The 24,473-nt window shown below is 49.5% G+C and overlaps 1 protein-coding gene across 4 annotated transcripts in view; it reads right to left on the bottom strand.

The window, feature by feature from the left end:
• The window catches only part of OGT (O-linked N-acetylglucosamine (GlcNAc) transferase), a 668,897-nt gene that overhangs the window by 448,939 nt on the left and 195,485 nt on the right, over window positions 1–24,473 (bottom strand). For all 4 annotated transcript variants that reach the window (XM_085608464.1, XM_085608465.1, XM_085608463.1 and 1 more), the window contains exons 7-10: window positions 7,329–7,524; window positions 6,881–7,021; window positions 5,348–5,448; window positions 4,940–5,093 (exon numbers count right to left, since the gene is read on the bottom strand). In XM_085608464.1, coding sequence (XP_085464590.1) covers window positions 4,940–5,093; window positions 5,348–5,448; window positions 6,881–7,021; window positions 7,329–7,524 — 592 coding nt within the window. The remainder of the gene's footprint in view (window positions 1–4,939; window positions 5,094–5,347; window positions 5,449–6,880; window positions 7,022–7,328; window positions 7,525–24,473) is intronic.

The following is a 24,473-nucleotide window of genomic DNA, read 5'->3' as shown; positions in this document are numbered from 1 at the left end:
TCGTGTTCTGGAGAGAGGCAAAGGTTACACACCTGATGGAGGTCGGTGTGGGGAAATTTAGACCCACATTTTGGGCACTTTTTAAACGGAGTCCTTTCCATCGGCCGGGACCGGAGTCGCGGAGGGCCCGAAGGCCGGTGTCGATGTACGGGACGGAAAAAAGTGCCTCTTCGAGAGATGAAGATGATGAGGAACTCGAAGAATCGAGGATTTTCCGTCGAGGCTGGAACCGTAGAAGTTCGAAGCCGGAGCACGAAGTATCACATCCGAGCCCGATGGCGGAAAAAAACAATCTGAGGATGGAGCCGAAGCCCATGCGCAGTACGGACCGAAGGAGGAGTCACCAAACTCGTGACTTCCAAAGACGGTCCAACAAGAAAAACAAACTGCAAACATCCGGGCCCAACACCAGATGGCGACCTATGCTAAGTGTACAATCTGCAGCTCATATGCCTCGAACATATTCTTTTAGCGATTTTATTTTCTAGAACCAAGCAAGCGTGGCACATGTACGCAATAAATACTTTACAATAGTAATGCAGTTTGTAAACAGTTTGGATTGCAATAGTAAGGAATATGCTACTTACCAGTATGCATCTGTTCTTGGCATGTAGAGCTGCAGATCTATACACTGTGCATAGATCGCCATCTGGTGTTGGGCCCGGATGTTTGCAGTTTGTTTTTGTTCTTGGACAGTCTTTGGAAGTCACGAGTTCGGTGACTCCTCCTTCGGTCCGTACTGCGCATGGGCTTCGGCTCCATCCTCAGATTGTTTTTCGCCAGCAGGGAAAAGATGGAGCGTAGTGATAATAGTAAAGAAACCCATGTGTGTTGTATCTAAATAAGATAGACTGGAACGGATACAGGTAGCCGGGGAGGCGGGTGGGCGTGTATAGATCTGCAGCTCTACATGCCAAGAACAGATGCATACTGGTAAGTAGCATATTCCGTTCGAGGCATATGAGCTGCAGATTATACACTGTGCATAGATTATATAGCAGTACCCAACCCTAGCGGCGACCACCGGTATCCGTTGCAGTGGTTTGAAACAGTGTCTTTAGTACAGCCTGGCCCACACTAGCTTGTTGCTTAGTTAGCACATCTACACAGTGCCGGAGTGAACAAAGACCCCGAAGAAGTCCCCCCGGGGACTGTGAACCCGAATCCGGCACCCAAGGACTCACCTAGACGCTCCCGACGCCTGCAGCCTCAGAACCAGGTACCCCCTGTGAGAAAGTGGCTCTGTATATACTGTTCCTTAATAGGTACAGGGTGTACAGAGTCCACAGACCCCAAGGGTTTAACAGAGGTTAAAGTTAGATATAACCTTACTCTCTGAAGTGGTAGCTTGGTCGAGCAGTAAGGCAGTATCATTGGACAGTGTAAAGCATTTGTTGTACACACTCAGTCAGCAAATGGTCTCACAAACTCAATAACTGAACTCTAGGCCAATGGTTTATATCTAAAAAAATATATGCTTGTTTTATTTTAGAACCAACACTTGGAATTAAAATATACTTTCTCGACAGGAGAGGTTTCATAAAAATACTTTTGTATATGCAGTAGACTTTTTAGTAAACAGTTACAAGTAGTTGCAGTAGGCAACTATTTCTAAACACAATACATTGAGCTCAATGATAAATTCAAGTTATTTGCAACAGATTACTTTTTAGATTACTTTTGTCATTCCAGGACTGGATCCTAGATTCAGTCCTGGGTCAGTTCTCAGAATCAGTTGATGAAATTCAACTTTAATACTGTAACGATTTTTAACTAATATTTAGCTATTTTAAAAGTTGACACTCAGAAAATATTTCAGAGCAAACAATCAAGGATTCCCTATGGAAGAAAATTCAAGTTGCAGGTACAGTATGTTCTCGTTACTTTTGTAATCCAGTACTGGGTGCCTAGACTCAGTACTGGGACCTTTATCCAAAACAGGTAAGTAATTAGGTTTTCAGATATACGATTTTTGAAGAATATTTAAAGATTGCAGAAATCGACACTTAGAAGAAATTTCACAGATAAACAGTCAATGGTTTCCTATGGAAGAAAATTGGGTTAAGGGCAACTACAGTTGTAAGTATTTTTCAGAGTCAGTGCTGGGCACCAAGATCCAGCACTGGGAGCTCACCTAAGAGCAGGTGAGTAACTTCGTTTTCGTTACTCGGCTCATTTTTGGTGAATATTTTACGATTTGAAAAGTCCACACTTAGAAGAAATTTCAGGAAAAAGCCAGTCAATGTTACCCTATGAGGAAAATAGAGTTTGCGGTTTAAGGGTAAGTACTCGACTGGCAGAGTTGAGGTTCTGGGCATAGACTCAGGGGTCCCCCAGGGTCAGGTAGGTACAGTTGGTTCACCCTCAGCGACTCTAGGGCGGCCGGGTGCAGAGAGAGTTCGGTCCAATGTTATCCTATGAGGGATAGGGGGGCCTTGGTTGGTGGCTGCTGACTGGCAAGCCACGCGGCTGTGGAAGCTGGGCTCCTGGTCACTTACTCAGGGCAAGTGGGGAAGTAGGTAGGTGTAGAGTTTTCACTGCCGGGGCCACTCGGGCGGCTGGGTGCAGAGTGCTTTTGAGCCTTCGGGCGCTCAATTGATTTCAATGGGAAACCTCCGGTTTAGAAAAAGACTGCAAGCTCGGGGACGAGGATTCTTCAGGTGCCACCACCACTTCGAGAGGTAAGTTGGGTAGTTGGAGGCTAGGTAGGTATCCCGGGATTGGGCACAGGGGGCCGCGGGGCGCCGCGTGCATGGGTGCCTTTTGGTGTCGGGAAATCTTACCCTCTGTTGATCGCGGTAGGGGGGGCACCTTGTTCTGAGGCTGCAGGCTTCTTCAGGAGTGTCGAGGGAGGTCCTTGGGTGCCGGACTCGGGGTCACAGTCGCCGTGGGGTTGTCCTCGGGGTCTTTGTTCACTCCGGCACTGGCCAGGCTTGGCTGGTGCAGAGTGTGCTGGGTTCGCGGTTCCGGGCTGCTGCCAGGGATTAGAGGTAGGTTTTGAGTAGAGCCTCTACTCATGGGAGTCCCAGGGGCTTAGAGCCAAAAGGTGGCTGGCCACAAGAGATGCCGGGTTGGAGCAGGAGCAGGTTCGAGGGTCGACAGGCCGGTAGGGCTGGGGCCAAAGCAGTTGGTGTCTTCCTCTTCTTAGCAGCTGCAGGGCAGGTCTTCTTTCTTCTTGCTCTTCTTTGTAGTTTTGAATCTGGAATAGGAAGGTTCAGGGTGCCCCTAAATACTAGATTTAGGGGCGTTACAGGTAGGTGAAGGGCAGGGACCAATGGGTCCCTGTCCTGGGGTGGGTACACCCCCTATCCTGCCTCTCTCCTGTGGGAGGGGGGCAGTAGCCTAGTCCTGATAGGGTAGGGCTCCCCATCTTCATGATGGCGAGACCCCGGAGATGTGCTTCACCTCGCCTCCCCCACCTGAGGGGTGGGGTTGGCAGGCTGGCACATCCCCTGTCCTTATTTGGGGTTTCCGACCAAAGCTTCCCGCCAGAGTTGGAGGTTGCAGGGGCCTGGGGAAGCTCACAGAGGCGGCATGCCTTTGAAGCTTCCCCCTGCCCATCCTGGGGGAGGAGATTTAGCACCTCGCCCAAGATGTGCATTGTTGCAGGCCCAGGAGAGCAGGGGCTCTCCCACCCAGGGGTCCAGCAATATGTCTGCTGTGTGGCAGCCTCAGAACAGACATGGATTGTAGGTTAGGTTTCAGGGGGCATCTCTAAGATGCCCTCTGGGGTGCTTGGTACATTAAATCTCACACTGGCATCAGTGTGGGTTTAATGTGCTGAGAAGTTTGATACCAAACTTCCCAGTCTTCAGTGTTGCCATTATGGTGCTGAGGAGTTCGTGTTTGACGAGCTCTCAGCACCATGTACTCTTAAATGGCAGCACTGCACGTACAGTGCCCGGGAATGGACCTGGGTACTGTAGTGGCACAGGGCTCCTGCTCCTATGCCCACACCATTGGCATAGGGCACCCAGCTAGAGGGGTGACTGATGTATGCCATGGCAGTGTAGGTGATGGGCATGCCACAGGGATGTGTGCCATGTCGACTTTGTTTTGTCTTGCACCCAGACACCCAGCCTGCAAGGGCAGTGTGTGTGTGTAAGGGTACAGGGCCTCTAAGGGTGGCACAATCAGTGCTGCAGCCCTTAGAGGCCTTCCCTGGTCACAAGGCCCTGGGTACCTAAGGTAACATTTACCTGGGGCTGACATGTGGCCAGGGTTTGCCAATTTGGGTTTTGTATTTTTAGGGAAGGAACATAGGCCCTGGGAACCTGATTGGCAGGAGTCCAGGGTACACTCAAAGTACATTCAGCAATTCAGCAAAAGGTGGGGGCATACCATGCAAGAAAGATGGCACTCTCTCACACAGACTGGCTGGGAACCAGGGCACATCAAGTCAAAGTGAATCAGGTATCTGGCAAAAGGTTAGGGGGTAACTATGCAAAAACAGGGCACTTTCCTTCAACAGACATGTAAAATTAACAGTAAACACAATAAGAGTTGGAGCCCGGACTCAACATTTACACCATAATGTCAGAGAAACACGTACTGCTTGTTTCTTAAACATAACTTGCATTTTATAGCCTCCAGTGTACTGGATTTTATTTGTATTCCTCTTATGTTTAAGGCATTTGCATGAGAAAAGAGAAGTACAACACAAATAAGATCGCCAAAGTTGGTCTCAGTAGTAGAAAACTGGATCAGAGCTCGCCTTGTTTGCCCATGAGAAGAGGCTGAATGATTTTTTACAAGTGCTTCACACAGTGAAGCGATCCTTCATAATTCAACTAAATTAAGGCTCAAGCACCATGATCATGATACAGTTCTCACCAAGATATGAGCAAGTGAATTAAGGAAATTAACTTTCATGCATTTCAAGGGGGAAAAATAGGAACTGCAGCAAAAAAAAAAAAAACGAAATGGGCTCTAAACCCACCTTGTGGATGGAGGCCAGGTTACTGTGGGCATCTGCAAAAGCCGGGTTGATTTGAATGGCTCGAGTGTAGCACTGCAGAGCTCCCTGCACATCCTGCATCTCCTTTAGTGTGTTTCCCATGTTGGAGTAGGCATCAGCAAATGTAGGGCTGATTCTGTAACAATAACAGCACTTAACAAAACCATTTCTAATGGAATCCTTCCACAGCTTGGCAACAAATTGCATCCACTAGTAATCTCCAACAAGAAGGAATGGGAGCTGATCTACACAAGGCCCAATTTAAAGAACAGGACCTTCAATTTCAAGCAAACACCCGAACTGTTCAGATTTCCACTCAGTGAAGACCCACACTAAATAGGGCTCAGTTTAATTTAAGTGACCACCATATCATCAGAATCAAAGTCATACCTGATGGCCTCCTTGTAGTGCATCAAGGCCTCTTGGAGTTTCCCCTGCTGTTGAAGAACACTGGCCAAGTTTGAATGAGCAGCTGCGAACTCAGGGAAGACCTGCAAACATTCAACAAGATCAGGTTAGGAGCAAGGACTGTTCGCATTACCTCTTTGTTAATACAACAGGGAGGATTCCCACCTATTTACTCAGGCATCACCAGAATACTAACTACAGACCTTTTCACAGGAGAACATCCTATCTTCTCTCACACCTTGTCCAATATCAAAGAGACATTTTAAGGTCACCAGTCCTGGAGGCAAATAACTTGCAGCACAAATGCAAAGCTCCTACATTTATACAAAGCAAACAATGAACACTGCAGCTCCAATTGAATAATTCTCCTTTGGGCACTTCACTATCCTTGGGTATCAAAGTCAAGCTGCCAAAACATTATCTACAGCAAGGTAGTGGTTTACAATGGCGCTTTCTGCATGGCTTTTAAAATAGTATTGCCCTGCCACTTCAATTGTTCTTAGCAGTCCGGTATGTTAAATCTAGTGGTGTCAATCATGAGGTCACTGGAGGTGCTCCATGCTTGTGATGGTTACTGACTGCGCGGGGCTTTGATGTGAGGAAGTATCCTCAATTCTGATTGAAGGTGGCTGCCACTCTCACTTCTAGCAATGCTGTATCCAATGGTGGTGGCAGTAGATTTCTAGTTCAGAGCACAATTCTACTTAAATGTACGTCTTTGGGGAGACAGACTACCGGCTCTTCCCAGTAAATGTCTATTAAATTCCCCAAACATGGAGTCTTAAATTTATCTTATCGGGGACATGGGAGTGGGATTTTGATCATGTACTTGTAGGATGTATGGTTCACGGATATTTTGGCAAAATTAGAGATTTGTTTATAGTCTGTGTGCTTCAAATTATAATTCTGATCATCTCCGACATGCCAGCTGATGTGTACACCCCTTCCTGCAACCTGTAAACCTAGTAACATGGATGTATTCAGCCCACTCCCTTTAACCTAGTTTACCCTGCCGCTGCAGCCTTCATTGGCAAAGGGAACAGATACAGACAAGAAGTGTGGCTACGTATTCACAAAACTATCCAAATATATATTTTGTTAAAGAAAAAAAAAAAAGGATTTTACTACCGTATAAATTACGCCCAATAGATCTTCTGGTTCATGATCATTTTCAATGTAGGTGGGCACATTAAAATTTACTAAACAGGGTAACTATTCCATCCAAATAAAAATAAATTGCAATCCATCAGCATGATCTCCCATCTTCCATAACACAATCGTCAGCAACTGCTAAATCTGCATCTTGAGGATAATTGTTCAGTACATGAGTACGTTTTAAAGGACACCGTTGTATCCAGTGGATCAGGTGGTAAATAAGAATGAGCAGGGTTAACTACACACAAACTCCCTCATATAAACAAACTTCTTGCCAGATAACGTACAGCTACACAACTCCCTCTGTTCATCTGAAGTGCCCATTAACAGGAAACCTTTTTGAACATCTCTTTTGCTTACTTCTAGTGCTTTCCGGTAGAGACGCACAGCCTCTTCAATATTCCCCTGTTCTCGCTTGATGTTTGCCAAGTTATTGAGCGAATCGGCATGTGTAGGACAGAGACGTAGAGCAGTATTATAACATTCTTCTGCCTCAGTAACCTGTGGAATAAAGAAAACCCAACTCCATCAGGACATAGCACTTGACAGCTCAGTTTTTAATTAATGGCTAGAAACGAGCACAACAGTTTGCTTAAATATGCCTTAACCCATGCTCACAATTCACTAGTACGAGTGCCATTCACGGTACAAATATCCCTTCAACAGAGGAAGGACCATCTCTGTGCAACATGAAACAAATGTTGTGCTGGTAAAGCAGATGCCCCAACTGCATTACTCATACCATGTTCTTGAACAATCCGAAATCCCAGTCAGAGCCTACCCCGCAATGTAAACTATGAATACATACACTTCCTTTCTCCTTGAGAGCATTGGCCAGGTTGCAGTAAGCATCAGGGAAGTGAGGCTGCAGCTCGATTGCCCGTCTGTAGGTGTCGATAGCCAGATCGATGAGCCCCTGTTCATAGTACACGCACGCCAGGTTACCATGCACCACAGCATGATTGGGACTCAAGCTTAGTGCACGGAGATAGGCCGCCACTGCTCTGTGAAGAACAGCACAAAATTATTGCTCTGATATACCAAGGAATAAAAGCAGCTAAATGTTCAGTTCATACAGGAGCAGAGCTAATGAAAGAAATGTACTCATGTATAGTAGTTGTAGGAAACGCTTTATATATACTACACCAAAATGAGGTATAGTGTGTATAGAGTCCAAGTGTCCCCAGAGGTAGGCAGAGGTTAAAGTTAGATAGAACCTTACTCTGTCGTAGAGTGGTCGCGCAGTAAGGCAGTATCAGAGGACAGTCTTAAGCATTTGATGTACACACTCAGTCAGCAAATTAATTCACACTCAAGAATTGAACTCTAGGCCAATTGTTTTGTATAAAAAAAAATAGTTTATTTTTAGAACCAAGCAAGCCTGGCAAAGGTAAGCATTAAATACTTATCAGTAATAAGTTGCTGAGTATAGAACAGTTTGAAAATACAATATAAATTGTACTTTGTTTGATTTACAGGGGAGCAGTAGCATGCAACACTCAGCAAATACAGTACATTGAAATGAATAGGCATTTTCAGTGAATTACTGTAAGAAACTGGCTCTATATATACTACACCAAAATGATGTATAGTGTGTATAGCGTCCAAGTTTCCCCAGAGGTGGGCAGAGGTTAAAGTTAGATAGAACCTTACTCTCTAATAGTGGTAGCTTGGTCGAGCAGTAAGACAGTATCAGAGGACAGTTTTAAGCATTTGTTGTACACACTCAGTTAGCAAATGAATTCACACACTCGAACTGAACTCTAGGCCAATTGTTTTTGTATAAAAATATACTGTTTATTTTTAGAACCAACCAAGCCTGGTACAGGTAAGCATTGAATACGTTTCAGTAATAAGTTACTGGATATAGAACAGTTGAAAGATGCAATAGGAATTGTACTTTGATTTACAGGGGAGCAGTAGTATGCAACACTTAGCACATACAGTACACTGGAATGAATAGCCTTCTACAGTAAATTACAAGTAAGTTACTTTTCATGTTACTTTTCTAACTCAGTGCTGGATACCTAGATTCAGCACTGGGACATTTCCTGCACACAGGTGAGTGAACACGGTTTGCTTATTTGTGTGATTTTTAAAGAATATTTTTAGGTTTCAAAATTCCACACTTACAATCTTTTTGGAGAAAAAGTGTCAATGTTATCCTATGGGAGGAAACAAATAGTTTCTTACCTGTCGGTGTAGTTTTGCAGCTTGAAGATCTTTCTGGATTCACTATGCTGTGCATTATTCCGCGATCTGGTGGTTGGGTCCGGATTCGTAGTCTTGCTTTTGGTTTTTTTTTGGAGCCCAGGTGGGCGTCGACGTCCCACCATTTGGTGCACCTCTCGTGACGTCGTCGTGCTTCCTGCGGAAGTCCCACCTTTGGGGCGCCATCTTCGGGTTCTTTTTTCCTCTCGTTTTTTTTTGTTTTTTTTTTAACCCTACGCGAATGATTAACTTATATGTCCACTTTTCTGTAGTATTTCATTCCTTCTGTACCTCTGTTTTTCCCCCTCCTCCTCCAGCCTCATCTTCCTGGCGGAGGTGGGTGGGTTCGCTAGTGAATCCAGAAAGATCTTCAAGCTGCAAAACTACACCGACAGGTAAGAAACTATTCGTTTTGCAGCGTGAATCTTTCTGGATTCACTATGCTGTGCATAGACTTTGTAGCGGTTTTCCTAATTTTGTGGCGGCTGGGTGGTAGATGAGCGTTGGTCGTTGAATATGTGTTGAAGCACCTTCTTTCCTACTTGTGCTTCCTTGTTCATCTGTATGTCCACGCAGTAGTGCTTGGTGAACGTGTGCACCGAAGCCCATGTTGCCGCCAGGCATATGTCCTGAATGGGCGTGTTTGCCAGAAAGGCAATGGTTGCCCCTTCCTTCCTTGTGGAGTGAGCTTGAGGCCCCTCCGTTAGCTCCTGTCCTGCCTGATTGTGGCAAAACTGTATAGTTAGTGCAATCCATCTAGCAATGGTGCCCTTTGTCACTGGTCTCCCCATGAAGCTTGATGCAAAGGACACAAAGAGCTGCTGAGTTTTTCTGTGCTCCTTGGTCCTCTCAATGTAGTGCATCACCGCTCTCCTAGCGTCTAGAGTGTGTAGAGCCTTTTCTGCGTTCGAAGTGGGGTTTTGAAAGTAACTCGGTATCTGAATACTCTGGTTCAAATGGAATGCCGACACGACCTTAGGCATGAAGTGTGGGTCCGTTCTCAGGACAACCCTGTCCTTGTGTATCTGTATGTAGGGCTCTTGTAGCGTTAGTGCTTGCAGTTCGCTCACCCTGCGTAGCGAGGTTAGGTCTACCAGAAATGCCGTTTTCATAGTCAACATTTGCATTGATTGTGAGAAAGTGGCTCTGTATTGAATATGCTACTTACCAGTATGCATCTGTTCTTGGCATGTAGGGCTGCTGACATTCATATCTGTGCATAGATCGCCGCCTAGTGTTGGGTCCGGATGTTTGCACGTTGTTGTCTTGGAAGAGTCTTTGAAGTATCCTTGGATAGGTGACTCCTCCCCTGGACTACAGTGCGCATGGGCATACCCTCCATCCTCAGATTGTTTTTCGCCATTGTGGCAGTGATGGAGTAGATACAGAAAGTGATGACCATGCTTTACAGTAATTCTGAGAGCTGCAGCTGCGACAGGCGCCGGGGAGGAGGGAGGGCGATATGAATGTCAGCAGCCCTACATGCCAAGAACAGATGCATACTGGTAAGTAGCATATTCAGTTCGAGGCATGTGGGCTGCTGAATTCATATCTGTGCATAGAATGTATAGCAGTGCCCTTTAATTGCGGCGGCTATCCGTGCCAGCTGCAGCGGTCTGAAAAAGAGTTTTGAGAACAGCCTGTCCTACAGCTGCCTACTGTTTTGACTGCACATCTACGCAATAGTGTTTAGTAAATGTGTGTGTAGTGGACCATGTGGCTGCTCTGCATATATCATGCAGGGGAATATTTCCTAGAAAAGCCATGGAAGCCCCTAACTTACGTGTTGAGTGGGCTCGTGGCGGAATAGTTAATGTGCGTTTTGCCTTTTGATAACAGATTTGAATACACTTAACTATCCATCTGGCTATCCCTGCTTTGGAGATGGCGTTACCTTTGTGGTGTGGGGCAAAGGCAACGAACAGTTGTTTTGTCTTCCTGAAGGGTTTAGTCCTGTCGATGTAGTACATGAGGGCCCTTCGTACATCTAGTGTATGGAGTGCCCTTTCTGCGACAGTTTGTGGGTTTTGGAAGAAAACGGGCAGTTCGATCGTCTGATTCATGTGGAACTGCGATATTACTTTGGGCATGAATTTGGGGTTGGTACGTAGTACGACCCTGTTGGCGTGAACCTGTATAAATGGCTCTTGAACGGTTAGTGCCTGGAGTTCACTAACTCTTCTTAAGGAAGTGATCGCTACGAGGAAAGCTACTTTCCAGGTGAGGAATTGAATCTCGCATGAGTGTAGAGGTTCAAAGGGTGGACCCATTAGGCGTGTGAGGACCAGGTTGAGGTTCCACATTGGAGCCGGTGGGTGGCTTGGAGGAATGACTCGTTTGAGTCCTTCCAAGAATGCTTTGATGGCAGGCACTCTGAAGAGAGAGAGGTGCTGCCTGGTTTGCAGATAGGCTGATATTGCGGTCAAATGGACACGTATAGAGGTGTACGCCAGATTGCATCGGTATAGGTGTAATAGGTAGCAAATGATGTTTTGGATGGATGCGTCCAGCGGGTTAATGTCATTATTACTGCAATAAATGACGAACCTTTTCCATTTGGCTGCATAGCAAGCTCTTGTAGTGGGTCTCCTGGCCTCCTTGATGATGTCCATACAGTCAGGTGGCAGGTTGAGATAGCCAAACTCTAGGACTTCAGGAGCCAGATTGCCAGGTTCAGCTGTTGCGGATCTGGGTGCTGAATCTCTCCATGGTTCTGCGTCAAATGAGCGGGTTTGATCCGCAGCCTTTGATGCGGCACCACGGAAAGTTCGAGGAAGGTGGTGTACCATGGCTGGCGTGCCCACGTAGGAGCAACTAGGACGAGTGTCAGGGAGTGTTGTCTGAGTTTGCGAGCCACCAGCGGTATCAACGGCGCTGGGGGAAAAGCGTACAGGTCTATCTCTGGATGACCCCACTGCTGGAAGTACGGCTGGAGTACTGATGGGTGTAACTCCCACTCGTGCATCTGGTGGCTGTGTCTGCTGAGCAGATCCGCCATCTGGTTGTCCTTGCCGGGGAGGTGTTCCGCCATGAGGAACATGTTCCTCTGAATGGCCCACTTCCACATGCTCTGAGCCAGATGAGACAACTGTGGAGAGTGTGTTCCTCCCTGTTTCTGTATGTAGTACATTGCGGTCATGTTGTCCGTCCGGATCAACACGACCTTGTTGCATAGATGTACTTTGAATGCCTTCATGGCCAGGAAGATTGCCATCAGTTCCAGAAGGTTGATGTGCATTTTCTTCTGTTGTGTCGTCCATAGTCCCTGCACTGTGTAGTGGAGTACATGAGCTCCCCATCCCTGGAGAGACGCGTCCGCTGTCAGTACTATTTGTGGAACAGGCTCTTGGAACGGTCGGCCCTTGCAAAGGTTTTGTGGATTCCACCAATGCAGAGAGTTGTATGCCCGACCGCTCACCAACACTAGGTCTTTCAACTGTCCTTGAGCCTGATTCCACTGACGTGCTAGGCACTCCTGAAGCGGGCGCATATGTAATCTCGCGTGTGGGACTATGAAGATGCAGGAGGCCATCATGCCTATCAACTGCATGAACACTTGCGCTGGAAGCGAGTGTTTGGGTTTGAACTTGGAGATCAGCAGTTGCATGCTGTGGATCCTCACTAAATTTGGCTGAGCTGTGTCCTCCAGAGTGTTTATAGTCGCACCTAGGTACTGTCGTACGTGTGCGGGCTGGAGATGGGACTTTGGGTAATTTAGTGAGAATCCCAGACTGTGAAGAAGGTGAATGGTGCGGGACATGTGGCTGGCACATTGCTGGGCTGACTTCGCTTGAACGAGCCAGTCGTCCAGGTAGGGGTAGACGTGTATGTGCTGCCTCCGTAGATGTGCTGCCACCTTAGCTAGGCACTTTGTGAAAACCCTGGGCGCTGTTGTCACGCCGAAGGGAAGGACTTTGAACTGGTAGTGCTGCCCCTGAACAGTGAACCTGAGGTATTTTTTGTGTGAGGGGTGAATGGGGATGTGGAAATATGCATCCTTGAGGTCCAGCGTGGCTAGGAAGTCTCCCTGCTTGAGAAGCGGAAGGACTTGCTGGAGAGTGAGCATGTGAAAGTGCTCTGAAAGAATGTACCAGTTCAGGGGTCTCAGGTCTAATATAGGTCTGAGTGACCCGTCCTTTTTTGGTATTAAGAAGTAGAGGGAGTACACTCCCGTACCCTGCTCGTGGACGGGTACGACCTCTATAGCGCCTTTTAGAAGCATACTTTGCACCTCCTGCTTTAAGAGCGTTAAGTGCTCTGAGGACATAGGACGGTTTCTTGGTGGTATTGTGGGTGGAGTGGAGGTTAACTCTAGACAGTAACCGTATTTGACAATATCTTTGACCCACCTGTCCGTGGTGATGGAGTTCCACGTGGACAGGAACCTTTGTAGCCTTCCCCCGACAGGTGTTATGTGGTCGGGAGGAAGGGAGAGGGTGTCACTGCTTGTTTTTGGGGGAGGACCTGGTGTTGCCGTAGCCGCGTCCTCTGCCCTTTGTACTGGAGCCACGATATCCACCTCGGGTGTTTTTATCGTAGGTGGTCTGTGTATTGCCTTTGTTATACGTTTGTTGTGACCCCTGTCCTCTACCTGCTCCCTTGTTTCCGGGGCGACGAAAGGAGCCGCTCCGAAAGGACTGAGTTTGGAGAGCGCCCATGGACTTTGCAGTGTCCGTGTCCTTTTTTATCTTCTCAAGGGTGGTATCAACCTCCGGCCCGAATAAATAGTCGGGGTTGACAGGCTGGTTGAGTATATTATTTTGTACCTCAGGCTTGAATCCAGAGATTCGTAACCAGGCATGTCGTCGCAGCATGACGCTTGTGTTTATGGCCCTGGCAGCTGTGTCAGCGGCATCTAGTGCACACTTGATGGAAGCATTCGTGAGTAGCTGTCCCTCTCTGATGAGAATTTCTGCGCCTTCTTTGAACTGGTCAGGGAGATGTTGGAGTAGTTGCTCCAATGTGTCATAATGCGCTCTATCATAGCGAGCAAGGAGCGCTTGAGTGTTGGCTATGCGCCATATATTGGCAGCTTGGGCGGCAACTCGCTTGCCAGAGGTCTCTAACACCTTGGACTCTTTGTCTGGGGGAGGAGCGTCACCTGTTGTTTGCGAGTGTGCCCTTTTGCGAGCATTCGCTACGACAATGGAGTCTAGTGGTAATTGGCCCCTGATGTAAGTAGGATCCCCAGGTGCTGATCGGTATTTCTTATCAATCCTGGGGTTTATCACTCGTGCCCTGGTGGGTTCCTTGAAAATGTCCTTGGCTGGTTTGAGGACACCTTTCAACATGGGCAGAGTCTTTACATGCTTTTCTGAGGATGCGAAAGTGTCCATAAGAAAGTCATCTTCGATGGTGTCAGAGTGAAGCTGCACCCCATGGTTATTCGCAGCACGTTCAATAAGAGCGTTGAAGGCTGCAGTATCCTCTGTGGGAGATGTTTTTGCCCCATAGAGTTGTGTGTCCTGTGCATCGAGAGGTGCACCTGGGTCTACAGGGTCGCCCCAAGTTTGATCAGGGTCCCGCTGGTCATCAGGGTCTATGTCTCCATGGTAGGTGTCAAGAATTCCTGTCATACAAGGGAAACACGCCCTTATGTAAACAGGAGAGCTGTTACATAACTCAAGGAAAACACGCCCTTATGTAAACAGGAGAGCTGTTACATAACTCAAGGGAAACACGCCCTTATGTAAACAGGAGAGCTGTTACATAACTCAAGGAAACACGCCCTTATGTAAACAGGAGAGCTGTTACATAACTCAAGGAAAACACGCCCTATAAAGGGAGGAACCGGGAGGTACAACGCTGTCGGATATTGTGTTCACACCGACGTACCTGCTTCGTGAAGAGCAGTGTTCCGGAGTGGTGCTCCAGTAAGGCAAGAACGGAGGTAGGTCGAGTCGTTACTCCCTGGGCCGTTTCTTGCCCCATCGTCACCTGTGAAGGACCCGGAAGCTCTACCGGTCAACCATTGAGCTTCGCTTTTTGACTCGGCTGAGTCCAAGCGCAGTGGCGCTTTTGCTGGTTGGAGTCGTAACTCCCAGCCCGACCAGAGACACAGGGACTGCCAGCTGTAACGCACACCAGGAGGTGTTTTCCGCGTTACAGACTCGGAAGTCCACAGGATCGATCGAGCGGCTGCTCTCGGTTCAGTCTTCTTGCTTGTGATTGGGGTATCGGTGACGCATCACCAGGCGGTGACTCCGCGTCCCGGTGCAGTCTGAGGAAGAGGTTGAGCGGCTGCTCCCTTCAGGTAGAGACCCCGGCTGGGTGTTTCCCTGACTCCTCGATTCTCCCCAACACTCTTCGTGCCCCTCACAGCCTACCGATTGGCATTGTCGGCCATTTCATTTCTGCCCTCTGTTGGCATACGCCGGGACCGGCGTATATGCAGAGGACGGTTAGGACCATCCGTGCTGTGGGCTGGTAACGTACTTAGCCTGGAGGATTCCAGTGACTATAACTTTTGTTTATTCTTTGTATTATATTTGCCTTCATTAAAACAACTAACCCTTCACTAGTGGTTGCGTCTTCATTGTCGTGTCTGTTAAACGATCCTGAGACGTTCAGGGCGTTACAAAATATCCGACCTTAATAACACTAACTGTCTCCCGGTCGATAACAGACATGGCAACACTTGATGATGTGCTGGCTGCTTTAGCGGCCATGCAAGCTGAAGTGGCTGCCTCTAGGCAAGAAACAGCCGATGTAAAAGCCAGACTGGATGCTATCCAATTGGACCCGCTCACGCCCAGCACCTCCCTCACGAATCAGACCCCTGCGGTAGTAGTGGAAATGCCGGTAGCCATCCCCTTGGCAACACCAGAGAGGTACAGTGGGGATCCTAACACAGTGCAGGTATTCCTCACACAAGTGGCGCTACATTTATCGTGCAAACCAAAGGCGTTCCCCACGAGTCAGGCTCGTGTGGCTTTCCTTATATCCTATTTGGCTGGAAACGCGGCACAATGGGCCGTACCTCTGGTGAGCAGGGACGACCCCCTCTTATGTGATTGGGGTGCTTTTCGCGAGGAATTCCTGAAGGTATTCGACAGAAGGGCTGACTCGTACACGGCGGACCGTGAAATGCTTGAGTTGAGACAGGGATCCAACGACCTGGTGCAGTATCTCAACGCGTTCCGAAGGCTGGTTGCGGAAACCAAGTGGCCTGTTGCTAAACAGACGGCGCTCTTCCATCAAGGGCTGTGCGATGAGCTCAAGGACGCCGTGGCTCATATTGACCCTCAACCCAAGACATGTGAGGGCCTTATCAACCTGGTATTACGGCTGGAACATAGGCTAAGTGAAAGAAAGGGGGATCATGGGAGAAAAGGAAAATCCCTTCCATCCTATGTGACGGTGGGAAGTCCTGAAACTTCCACCGCATCCAAGGGAGAACCCATGGACATCGGCGCAATACGAGCGAGCCTCACAGCCACGGAGAAAGAGTCACGCCGTAAACAAGGATTGTGCCTATATTGTGGCAAAAAAGGCCACTACGTACGTGAATGCCCTGCCAAACCGAAGACGTCACGTTATCGGGCCAACCGGTCGGGAAACAGCCGTGGTGGACATACCGGCGGAAAACTAGAGGACTCCAAGACCAGAGAAGGGGCATCTCGGAGTCACTCATTCATCCCTTCACTTTCCAACTCGGTCACTAAGGGACAACGACACCTGTTTATCACGGTGCACGTGGGAGTGCATGACCAGTGGATACCCGTTGTGGCCATGGTGGATTCAGGGGCCACTGGCATGTTTATGGACCACAACGAGGCATGCAGGCTAGGGCTAGTGCTTCTTCCCAAAGCTGTACCCGAAGACGTCTATGCTGTAGACGGAAGGCGATTGGTGACGGGGCCCATCGGGCAGCACACGGGGGTCCTTCCGATGAGATATGGGTGGAACCATTTGGAACAAATCGATTTTAACATCATCCGAGCGCCCCAATATGGCGTCATATTGGGATTGCCGTGGCTACAGAAACACAACCCCTTTGTGGATTGGCCAACACATCGCATCGAAATGACGTCACCGTATTGCATCCTGCATTGTGGAATAAGAACGGAATCCCTTGACGCAGATGAGAGCGGGAGTCAGACGGTGGCTACAGCGGCAGAAAAAGATGTGGCTCTCCCCCAGGCTTATCACAGTTTTGAGGATGTATTTGATGAGGTGAAGGCGGAAGTGCTACCACCACATAGACAGTTTGACTGCCAGATCGACCTGGTGCCAGGGGCCAGCGTTCCCAGCGGCAGGCTGTATGCCCTGACGGAGCCTGAAAACGTGCATCTCCGGGGGTACCTGGATAAACTCCTCAAGCTAGGATTCATCCGCCCGTCCAAGTCTCCGGCCGCCTCGCCACTCTTCTTCATCCCGAAGGCTAATGGGGAGCTGAGAGCCTGTGTGGACTTTAGGGCATTGAATGCGATAACCATAAAAAATCGGTACCCCTTGCCTCTCATCAGTGTACTTCTGGAACAGGTCAAGAAAGCTCGTATCTACACCAAGTTGGATTTGAAAGGGGCATACCATCTGGTGCGCATGAGGGACGGAGACGAGTGGAAGACCGCCTTTAAGACCAGGTTCGGCCTTTTTGAGTACCTCGTCATGCCGTTCGGTCTGTGCAACGCCCCGGCAGCCTTTCAGTACTTTTTGAATGAGGTATTCAGAGAGGAGTTGGATATCTACGTGGTCGTATATATCGACGACATCCTCATCTATTCGTCCAGTGTGGAGGAGCACGTACACCACGTCAAAGCTGTGCTCCAAAAGCTGAGGGAAAACATGCTGTTTTGTAAACTCAGCAAGTGTGACTTCCACGTCACATCCGTGGAATTCCTCGGAGTGATGCTGAGTCCAGAGGGACAGGAGATGGCAGAACGAAAGATCAAGGCGGTGAAAGAATGGCCGGTGCCCCAAAGCGTGAAGGACGTCCAAAGTTTCATTGGCTTCGCCAACTTTTACAGGCGGTTCATAGATGGATTTTCAGGAGTGGTGGCCCCAATCACACAGCTACTGAGGAAGTCCAAGGAGTTTGTCTGGTCCCCTGAAGCGAACAAAGCCTTTGAGGCCCTGAAAAGCGCCTTTGGTAAGGCGCCGGTGTTGGCTCACCCCGATCCGGATCTTCCCTACGTGGTGGAAGCGGACGCGTCGGATGTGGCGCTGGGGGCTATCTTGTCCCAACGCAACCACGACACAGGGGTGCTTCATCCCGTTGCGTACATGTCCCGCAAACTCAACGACGCCGAACGCAACTACCATATTGCGGAGAAGGAGCTTCTCGCAATCAAGGACGCCTTCACCGAATGGAGGCATTGGTTGATGGGGGCAAGACATGTGGTATCGGTGTACACGGACCATCGGAACCTACAGTTCATGACGGCCACTAGACACCTTTCTCCCAGGCAGCTGCGGTGGATGATCTTCTTTGCGGGGTTCAACTTCCGCATCACATATCGGCCGGGGACGGAAAACCGAAAGGCGGACGCCCTGTCCCGTCAATCTGCAGTTAAGGAACCATTGCCTGCGACCGAGCGTTCCATCATTTCCCCGAGGATGGTATTGGGGGTTATCCAACCGGATACTTTCCTGAGGGGAATAAAGAGAGGGATCAGGTCATTCGCATGGCGGAGGTGGCTCCTCAGTCACAGAGAATGGCAGCTGAAGGACGGGATACCCCTGAAGGGCAGGTGCCTATTGATACCCACGCCTAGGCTAAGGAAACAAGCATTCATCTGGTGCCATGACTCTCCATGCGCAGGTCATTTGGGCTTTGAAAAAACGGTGGCTAGCATGGGACGGCATTTCTGGTGGCCAACCATGAGAGTGGATGTCAGGAGGTGGGGACAGGAGTGTCCTACGTGTGCTACCATGAAGGCCGACCATGGCCGAACCCAAGGGCTCTTACATCCACTTCCAACCCCGGATAGACCATGGGATAGCATATCACTGGACTTTGTGGTGGGCCTACCGGTAGACCAGGGGATGACGGCAATACTGGTGGTGGTGGATTACTTGACGAAAATGGGGCACTTCATCCCCTGCAAGAGAGTCCCTACGGCCGGGGAATTGGCGTCACTACTCCTAAAGAATGTGGTACGACTGCATGGATTACCTGGGGTGATCGTGTCGGACCGGGGGTCGCAGTTTACTGCGCAATTCTGGAAGACTTGGTGCACTGCGCTGCATGTTAAGACCGCCCTGTCCACCAGCTACCACCCTCAAACGGACGGCCAAACCGAGCGCCTGAACCAAACGCTCAAACAGTATCTGCGATGTTTTGTGGACCAGGGCAGGGAAGAATGGGTCGACTTGCTATGGGTTGCAGAGATAGCCTATAACAACGCCACTCACAGCTCCACACAGTCATCTCCGTTCTATAGCAACTATGGCCAACATCCCAGGTTCTTGCCATTTCTACATCCGTTCAGAGAGGACAGGATTCCCGCCACAGTGGACAGGGTGGCACACATAAAAGACACATTGATGCGCTCAAGGGCTGTCCTAATAGAGGCCAAGAGAAGATACAAGGCTGCGGCAGATAGGAAGAGAAGGCCCGGGCCACTGTACCGCACTGGAGACTACGTCTGGATATCCACAAGAAACATGAGGTTTCGAAAGAACAGTGTGTTCCATCCCAAGTACATGGGCCCCTATCGAATTACCAAGTGTATGGGTCCCGTGAACGTGAAGGTGTGCTTGCCCCAGTCATTGCGGATACACCCTGTCTTTCATGTATCATTGCTCAAACCAGCACCCTCCAAGCCGTCTGGGACACCTCGGCCGGTATGCGTGGAGTCGGAGGTGGAGTATGAAGTGTCGGGCATACGGGCGTCCAAATGGCGCAGGGGGAAGCTGTGGTACCTGGTTGCGTGGAAAGGCTATGGCCCAGAGGAGCATTCATGGGAACCGGCTGAAGGGGTTCATGCTCCGCGCTTGGTCTCCTTGTTCCATCGGCGTTTTCCTGCCAGCGCTGGACCCGTGGGGAGCCGCTGAGAGGGAGGATGTACTGTCAAGAATTCCTGTCATACAAGGGAAACACGCCCTTATGTAAACAGGAGAGCTGTTACATAACTCAAGGAAAACACGCCCTTATGTAAACAGGAGAGCTGTTACATAACTCAAGGGAAACACGCCCTTATGTAAACAGGAGAGCTGTTACATAACTCAAGGAAACACGCCCTTATGTAAACAGGAGAGCTGTTACATAACTCAAGGAAAACACGCCCTATAAAGGGAGGAACCGGGAGGTACAACGCTGTCGGATATTGTGTTCACACCGACGTACCTGCTTCGTGAAGAGCAGTGTTCCGGAGTGGTGCTCCAGTAAGGCAAGAACGGAGGTAGGTCGAGTCGTTACTCCCTGGGCCGTTTCTTGCCCCATCGTCACCTGTGAAGGACCCGGAAGCTCTACCGGTCAACCATTGAGCTTCGCTTTTTGACTCGGCTGAGTCCAAGCGCAGTGGCGCTTTTGCTGGTTGGAGTCGTAACTCCCAGCCCGACCAGAGACACAGGGACTGCCAGCTGTAACGCACACCAGGAGGTGTTTTCCGCGTTACAGACTCGGAAGTCCACAGGATCGATCGAGCGGCTGCTCTCGGTTCAGTCTTCTTGCTTGTGATTGGGGTATCGGTGACGCATCACCAGGCGGTGACTCCGCGTCCCGGTGCAGTCTGAGGAAGAGGTTGAGCGGCTGCTCCCTTCAGGTAGAGACCCCGGCTGGGTGTTTCCCTGACTCCTCGATTCTCCCCAACACTCTTCGTGCCCCTCACAGCCTACCGATTGGCATTGTCGGCCATTTCATTTCTGCCCTCTGTTGGCATACGCCGGGACCGGCATATATGCAGAGGACGGTTAGGACCATCCGTGCTGTGGGCTGGTAACGTACTTAGCCTGGAGGATTCCAGTGACTATAACTTTTGTTTATTCTTTGTATTATATTTGCCTTCATTAAAACAACTAACCCTTCACTAGTGGTTGCGTCTTCATTGTCGTGTCTGTTAAACGATCCTGAGACGTTCAGGGCGTTACAGTAGGGGACTTGGTCCTCCATGTAGTCCTCCAACGCATCCGTGTCGGAGTGTGTGGGAGAGAATAATTGTGGATCCTGGTAGGATGAGTGGAAAGGTTCATAAAGGACAGGTTCTGATTCTACAGGCAGCTTCCTTTTTAGTGGGATCCTGAAAGGGTCCAACGGTGGTTCCGAAGTTATCCTCCGCTCGTGGAGAATCATCCTGCCAGTGTTGGCGTCGATGACATGTGCCGGAGACGTCTCGGCAGGTGTAATCGTGGTCTGGGTGACCCGTGTCCTGAGTTGGAATATTTTCGGGATTGTGGAAGGAGGCAAGCCAAAGGTAATGTTGGCTGGCACCGAAGAAGCCGCCGGAGCGTCGATTGGTCCGGAACCCGACGGGTCCTGGAGGGCAGTCTTGGTTTTGCTGCTTTGTGCCGCAACGGGTCGCGCTTGGAGCGCCTTTGAGGCTTTTGCACCGACCAGGTTCGTAGAGGCGGCCGTGGACTTTTTCGGCGCCGGTGGTTCATCGAGTCGAGGTGCGGAAATGACCGTCGACGTCTTCGATGCGTGAGGCTTTGGTGTTGTCGAGGGAGCGATGCGAGACGCAGCAGGCAGTGCGGTCCTCGGTGTTGGTGGCGTCGGCAGCCGAGCAGGTTTGTTGGCGCCGAAGGCCTTTTTCCGTATGTCGACCCCGACGTCGCCCGCTTCAAGTTCGGCACCGAAGTCTCTCTTGGTGCGCTCGGTGTCGACTCGTTTCACTGGCGTCGAAGGCGTGGAAGGCCTCGATCCGACCAGCGCCACTTTCGGTTTCGGTTTCGTTTGAGCCGGTGCAGCTTTCGGTTTCGGTTTCGTAGAAGGGAAACCAGCCGGTTTAGGCGGTAATGGCTGCCGCTGAATGTTCGAGGCCGGGCCCGAGGGCGGGGCCGAAGAACCGCGGGATGGGTCTCGGGTAAGGCCCGAAGGCGATCCCTCGACCGGAGCCATAGACTGTGGTACCGGGCTTTCTTCGGTCTGAACAGGCAGGCCTTGTTCATCATTGGAGCTACTCTCTTCGGCCCCTAAGGCCTCCTCGTCGTCTCCTACCTCGGTGTCGTCTTCACCTCTGTGGAAGAGTGATTCGTCGACTTCGTCCAATCCGGAGTCGTGTTCGGAAACGGGACTGGAGGGTAGGACTTCCAATTCTTCGACATCTTCAGCCTCGTTGAAGATGTCTGCTGGTGCCGGTGCCGCGTGCTGCGCTTCGAGTCTCGCCGCTCGTCGAATCCGTAGAGTCTTTTTGGAACGGAACCGGGCACAGGCCATGCATGTCGATTCGTTGTGGTCCGGCGAAAGGCATTTGTTGCACACCGGATGGACGTCGATGTGGGGGTACTTCGCATTGCATACCGGACACCTCTTGAATGGCGTCCTCGATTCCATCGTCGAAGTAGTCGATGGACAGGTAAATGCGAAACAAAAATCGGTCCTGAAAGTTAGTAAACTAACAGGGTGTTATCGAAAACCGATCGATAAACAGTACCGACGTGAACTAAAGGCCTTTTGGCCTTGACAAATTTTTTTCCTAACTTGAGCTAAGATAGCACATCCGAACCCAATGGCGGAAAAAAACAATCTGAGGATGGAGGGGATGCCCATGCGCACTGTAGTCCAGGGGAGGAGTCACCTATCCAAGGATACTTCGAAGACTCTTCCAGGACAACAACGTGCAAACATCCGGACCCAACACTAGGCGGCGATCTATGCAGAGATATGAATTCAGCAGCCCACATGCCTCGAACATACTGTTCCCTAATAGGTACAGGGTGTACAGAGTCCACAGTCCCCCAGAGGCTGATAGAGGTCAAAGTTAGGTATGACCTTACTCTCAAAAGTGGTAGCTTAGTCGAGCAGTAAGGCAGTACCAGAGGACAGTGTAAAGCATTTATTGTACACACTCAGTCAGCAAATGGTTTCACACACTCAATAACTGAACTCTAGGCCAATGGTTTATATATATAAAATATATGCTTGTTTTATTTTTAGAACCACAAAGGGGATAAAAATATACTTTCTCAGAATGAGAGGTTGAATATAAATACTTTTGCCTTAAGCAATACATTTTTGTAAACAGTCACAGTTGGTTGCAATAAACAATCCTAGTTCCTAAACATAACAATGCATTGAGCTCAATGGTAAATTCAGGATATTTGTAATAAATTACTTTTCAGATTACTTTTGGAATTCCAGGTCTGGCTCCTAGATCCAGCCCTGGGTTAGTATTCAGAATCAAGTGATGAAAGTCGACTTAATAACTGTAATGATTTTTAAATAATATTTAGCTATTTCAAAAGTTAGCACTTAGAAAATATTTCAAAGAAAACATTCAATTGATCTCTATGGCAAGAAATTCAAATTGCAGGTAGAGTACTTTATCGTTACTTTAGTAATCCAGGACTGGGTACCTAGACCCAGGACTGGGGTCCTTATCAAAAACAGGTAAGTAATTTCGTTTGCAGAAATGGTACGATTTTAGAAGAATATTTCAAATTTGCAAAAGTAGACACTTAGAAGAAATTTCACAGAAAAGCAGACAATGGTTTCCTATGGGAGAAAAATGGGTTAGAGGTAAGTATAGTTGTGGACACTTTTCAGAGTCAGGGCTGGGCACCAAGATCCAGCACTGGGAGCTCACCTAGGAGCAGGTGAGTAAATTCGTTTTTGTCACTTGGCTGATTTTTAGTGAATATTTGCAGTTTTGAAAAGTTCACACTTAGAAGATTTTTCAAGAAAAAGCCAGTCAATGTTACCCTATGAGGAAAATGAAGTTAGCGGTTTAAGGGTAAGTACTCGACTGGCAGAGTTGAAATTCCGGGCATAGACTCAGGGGTCCCCCCAGTGTCAGGTAGGTACAGTTGGTTCACCCTCAGCGGTTTCAGGACGGCCGGGTGCAGAGAGAGTTAGGCCCAATGTTATCCTATGAGGGATAGGGGGGCCTTGGTTGGTGGCTGCTGTCTGGCAAGCCACGCGGCTGTGGGAGCTGGGCTCCTGGTCACTTACTCAGGGCAAGTGGGGAAGTAGGTTAGTGTAGAGAGTGCACTGCCAGGACCACTCGGGCGGCTGGGTGCAGGGTGCTTTTGAGCCGTCGGGCGCTCAATGGAAATCAATGGGAATGTTCCGGTTTGGAAAAAGGCTGCAAGCTCGGGGACTAGGATGCTTCAGGTGCCACCACCACTTCGAGAGGTAAGTTGGGTAGTTGTAGGTTAGGTGGGTACCCCGGGATTGGGCACAGAGGGCCGCAGGGCGCCGCGTGCAGGGGTGCCTTTTGGTGTCGGGAAATCTTACCCTCTGTTGATCGCGGTTGGGGGGGCACCTGGTTCTGAGGCTGCAGGCTTCTTCAGGAGTGTCGAGGGGGGTCCTTGGGTGCCGGACTCGGGGTCACAGTCGCCGTGGGGTCGTCCTCAGGGTCTTTGTCCACTCTGGCACTGGCCAGGCTTGGCTGGTGCAGAGTGTGCTGGGTTCGCGGTTCCGGGCTGCTGCCAGGGGTTAGAGATAGGTTTCTGAGTAGAGCCTCTACTCATGGGAGTCCCAGGGAATCAGAGTTCAAAGGTAGCCAGGTCCTCCGGGGTTTTTGAGGTTGCTGGCCACAAGAGATGCCGCGCAGGAGCAGGTTCGAGGGTCGACAGGCCGGTAGGGCTGGGGCCAAAGCAGTTGGTGTCTTCCTCTTTTTAGCAGCTGCAGGGCAGCTCT

The sequence above is a fragment of the Triturus cristatus genome, chromosome 5_2, assembly GCF_964204655.1.
Source record: "Triturus cristatus chromosome 5_2, aTriCri1.1, whole genome shotgun sequence".
NCBI lineage: Eukaryota > Metazoa > Chordata > Amphibia > Caudata > Salamandridae > Triturus > Triturus cristatus.
This window is presented reverse-complemented; position numbering and strand designations above follow the sequence as displayed.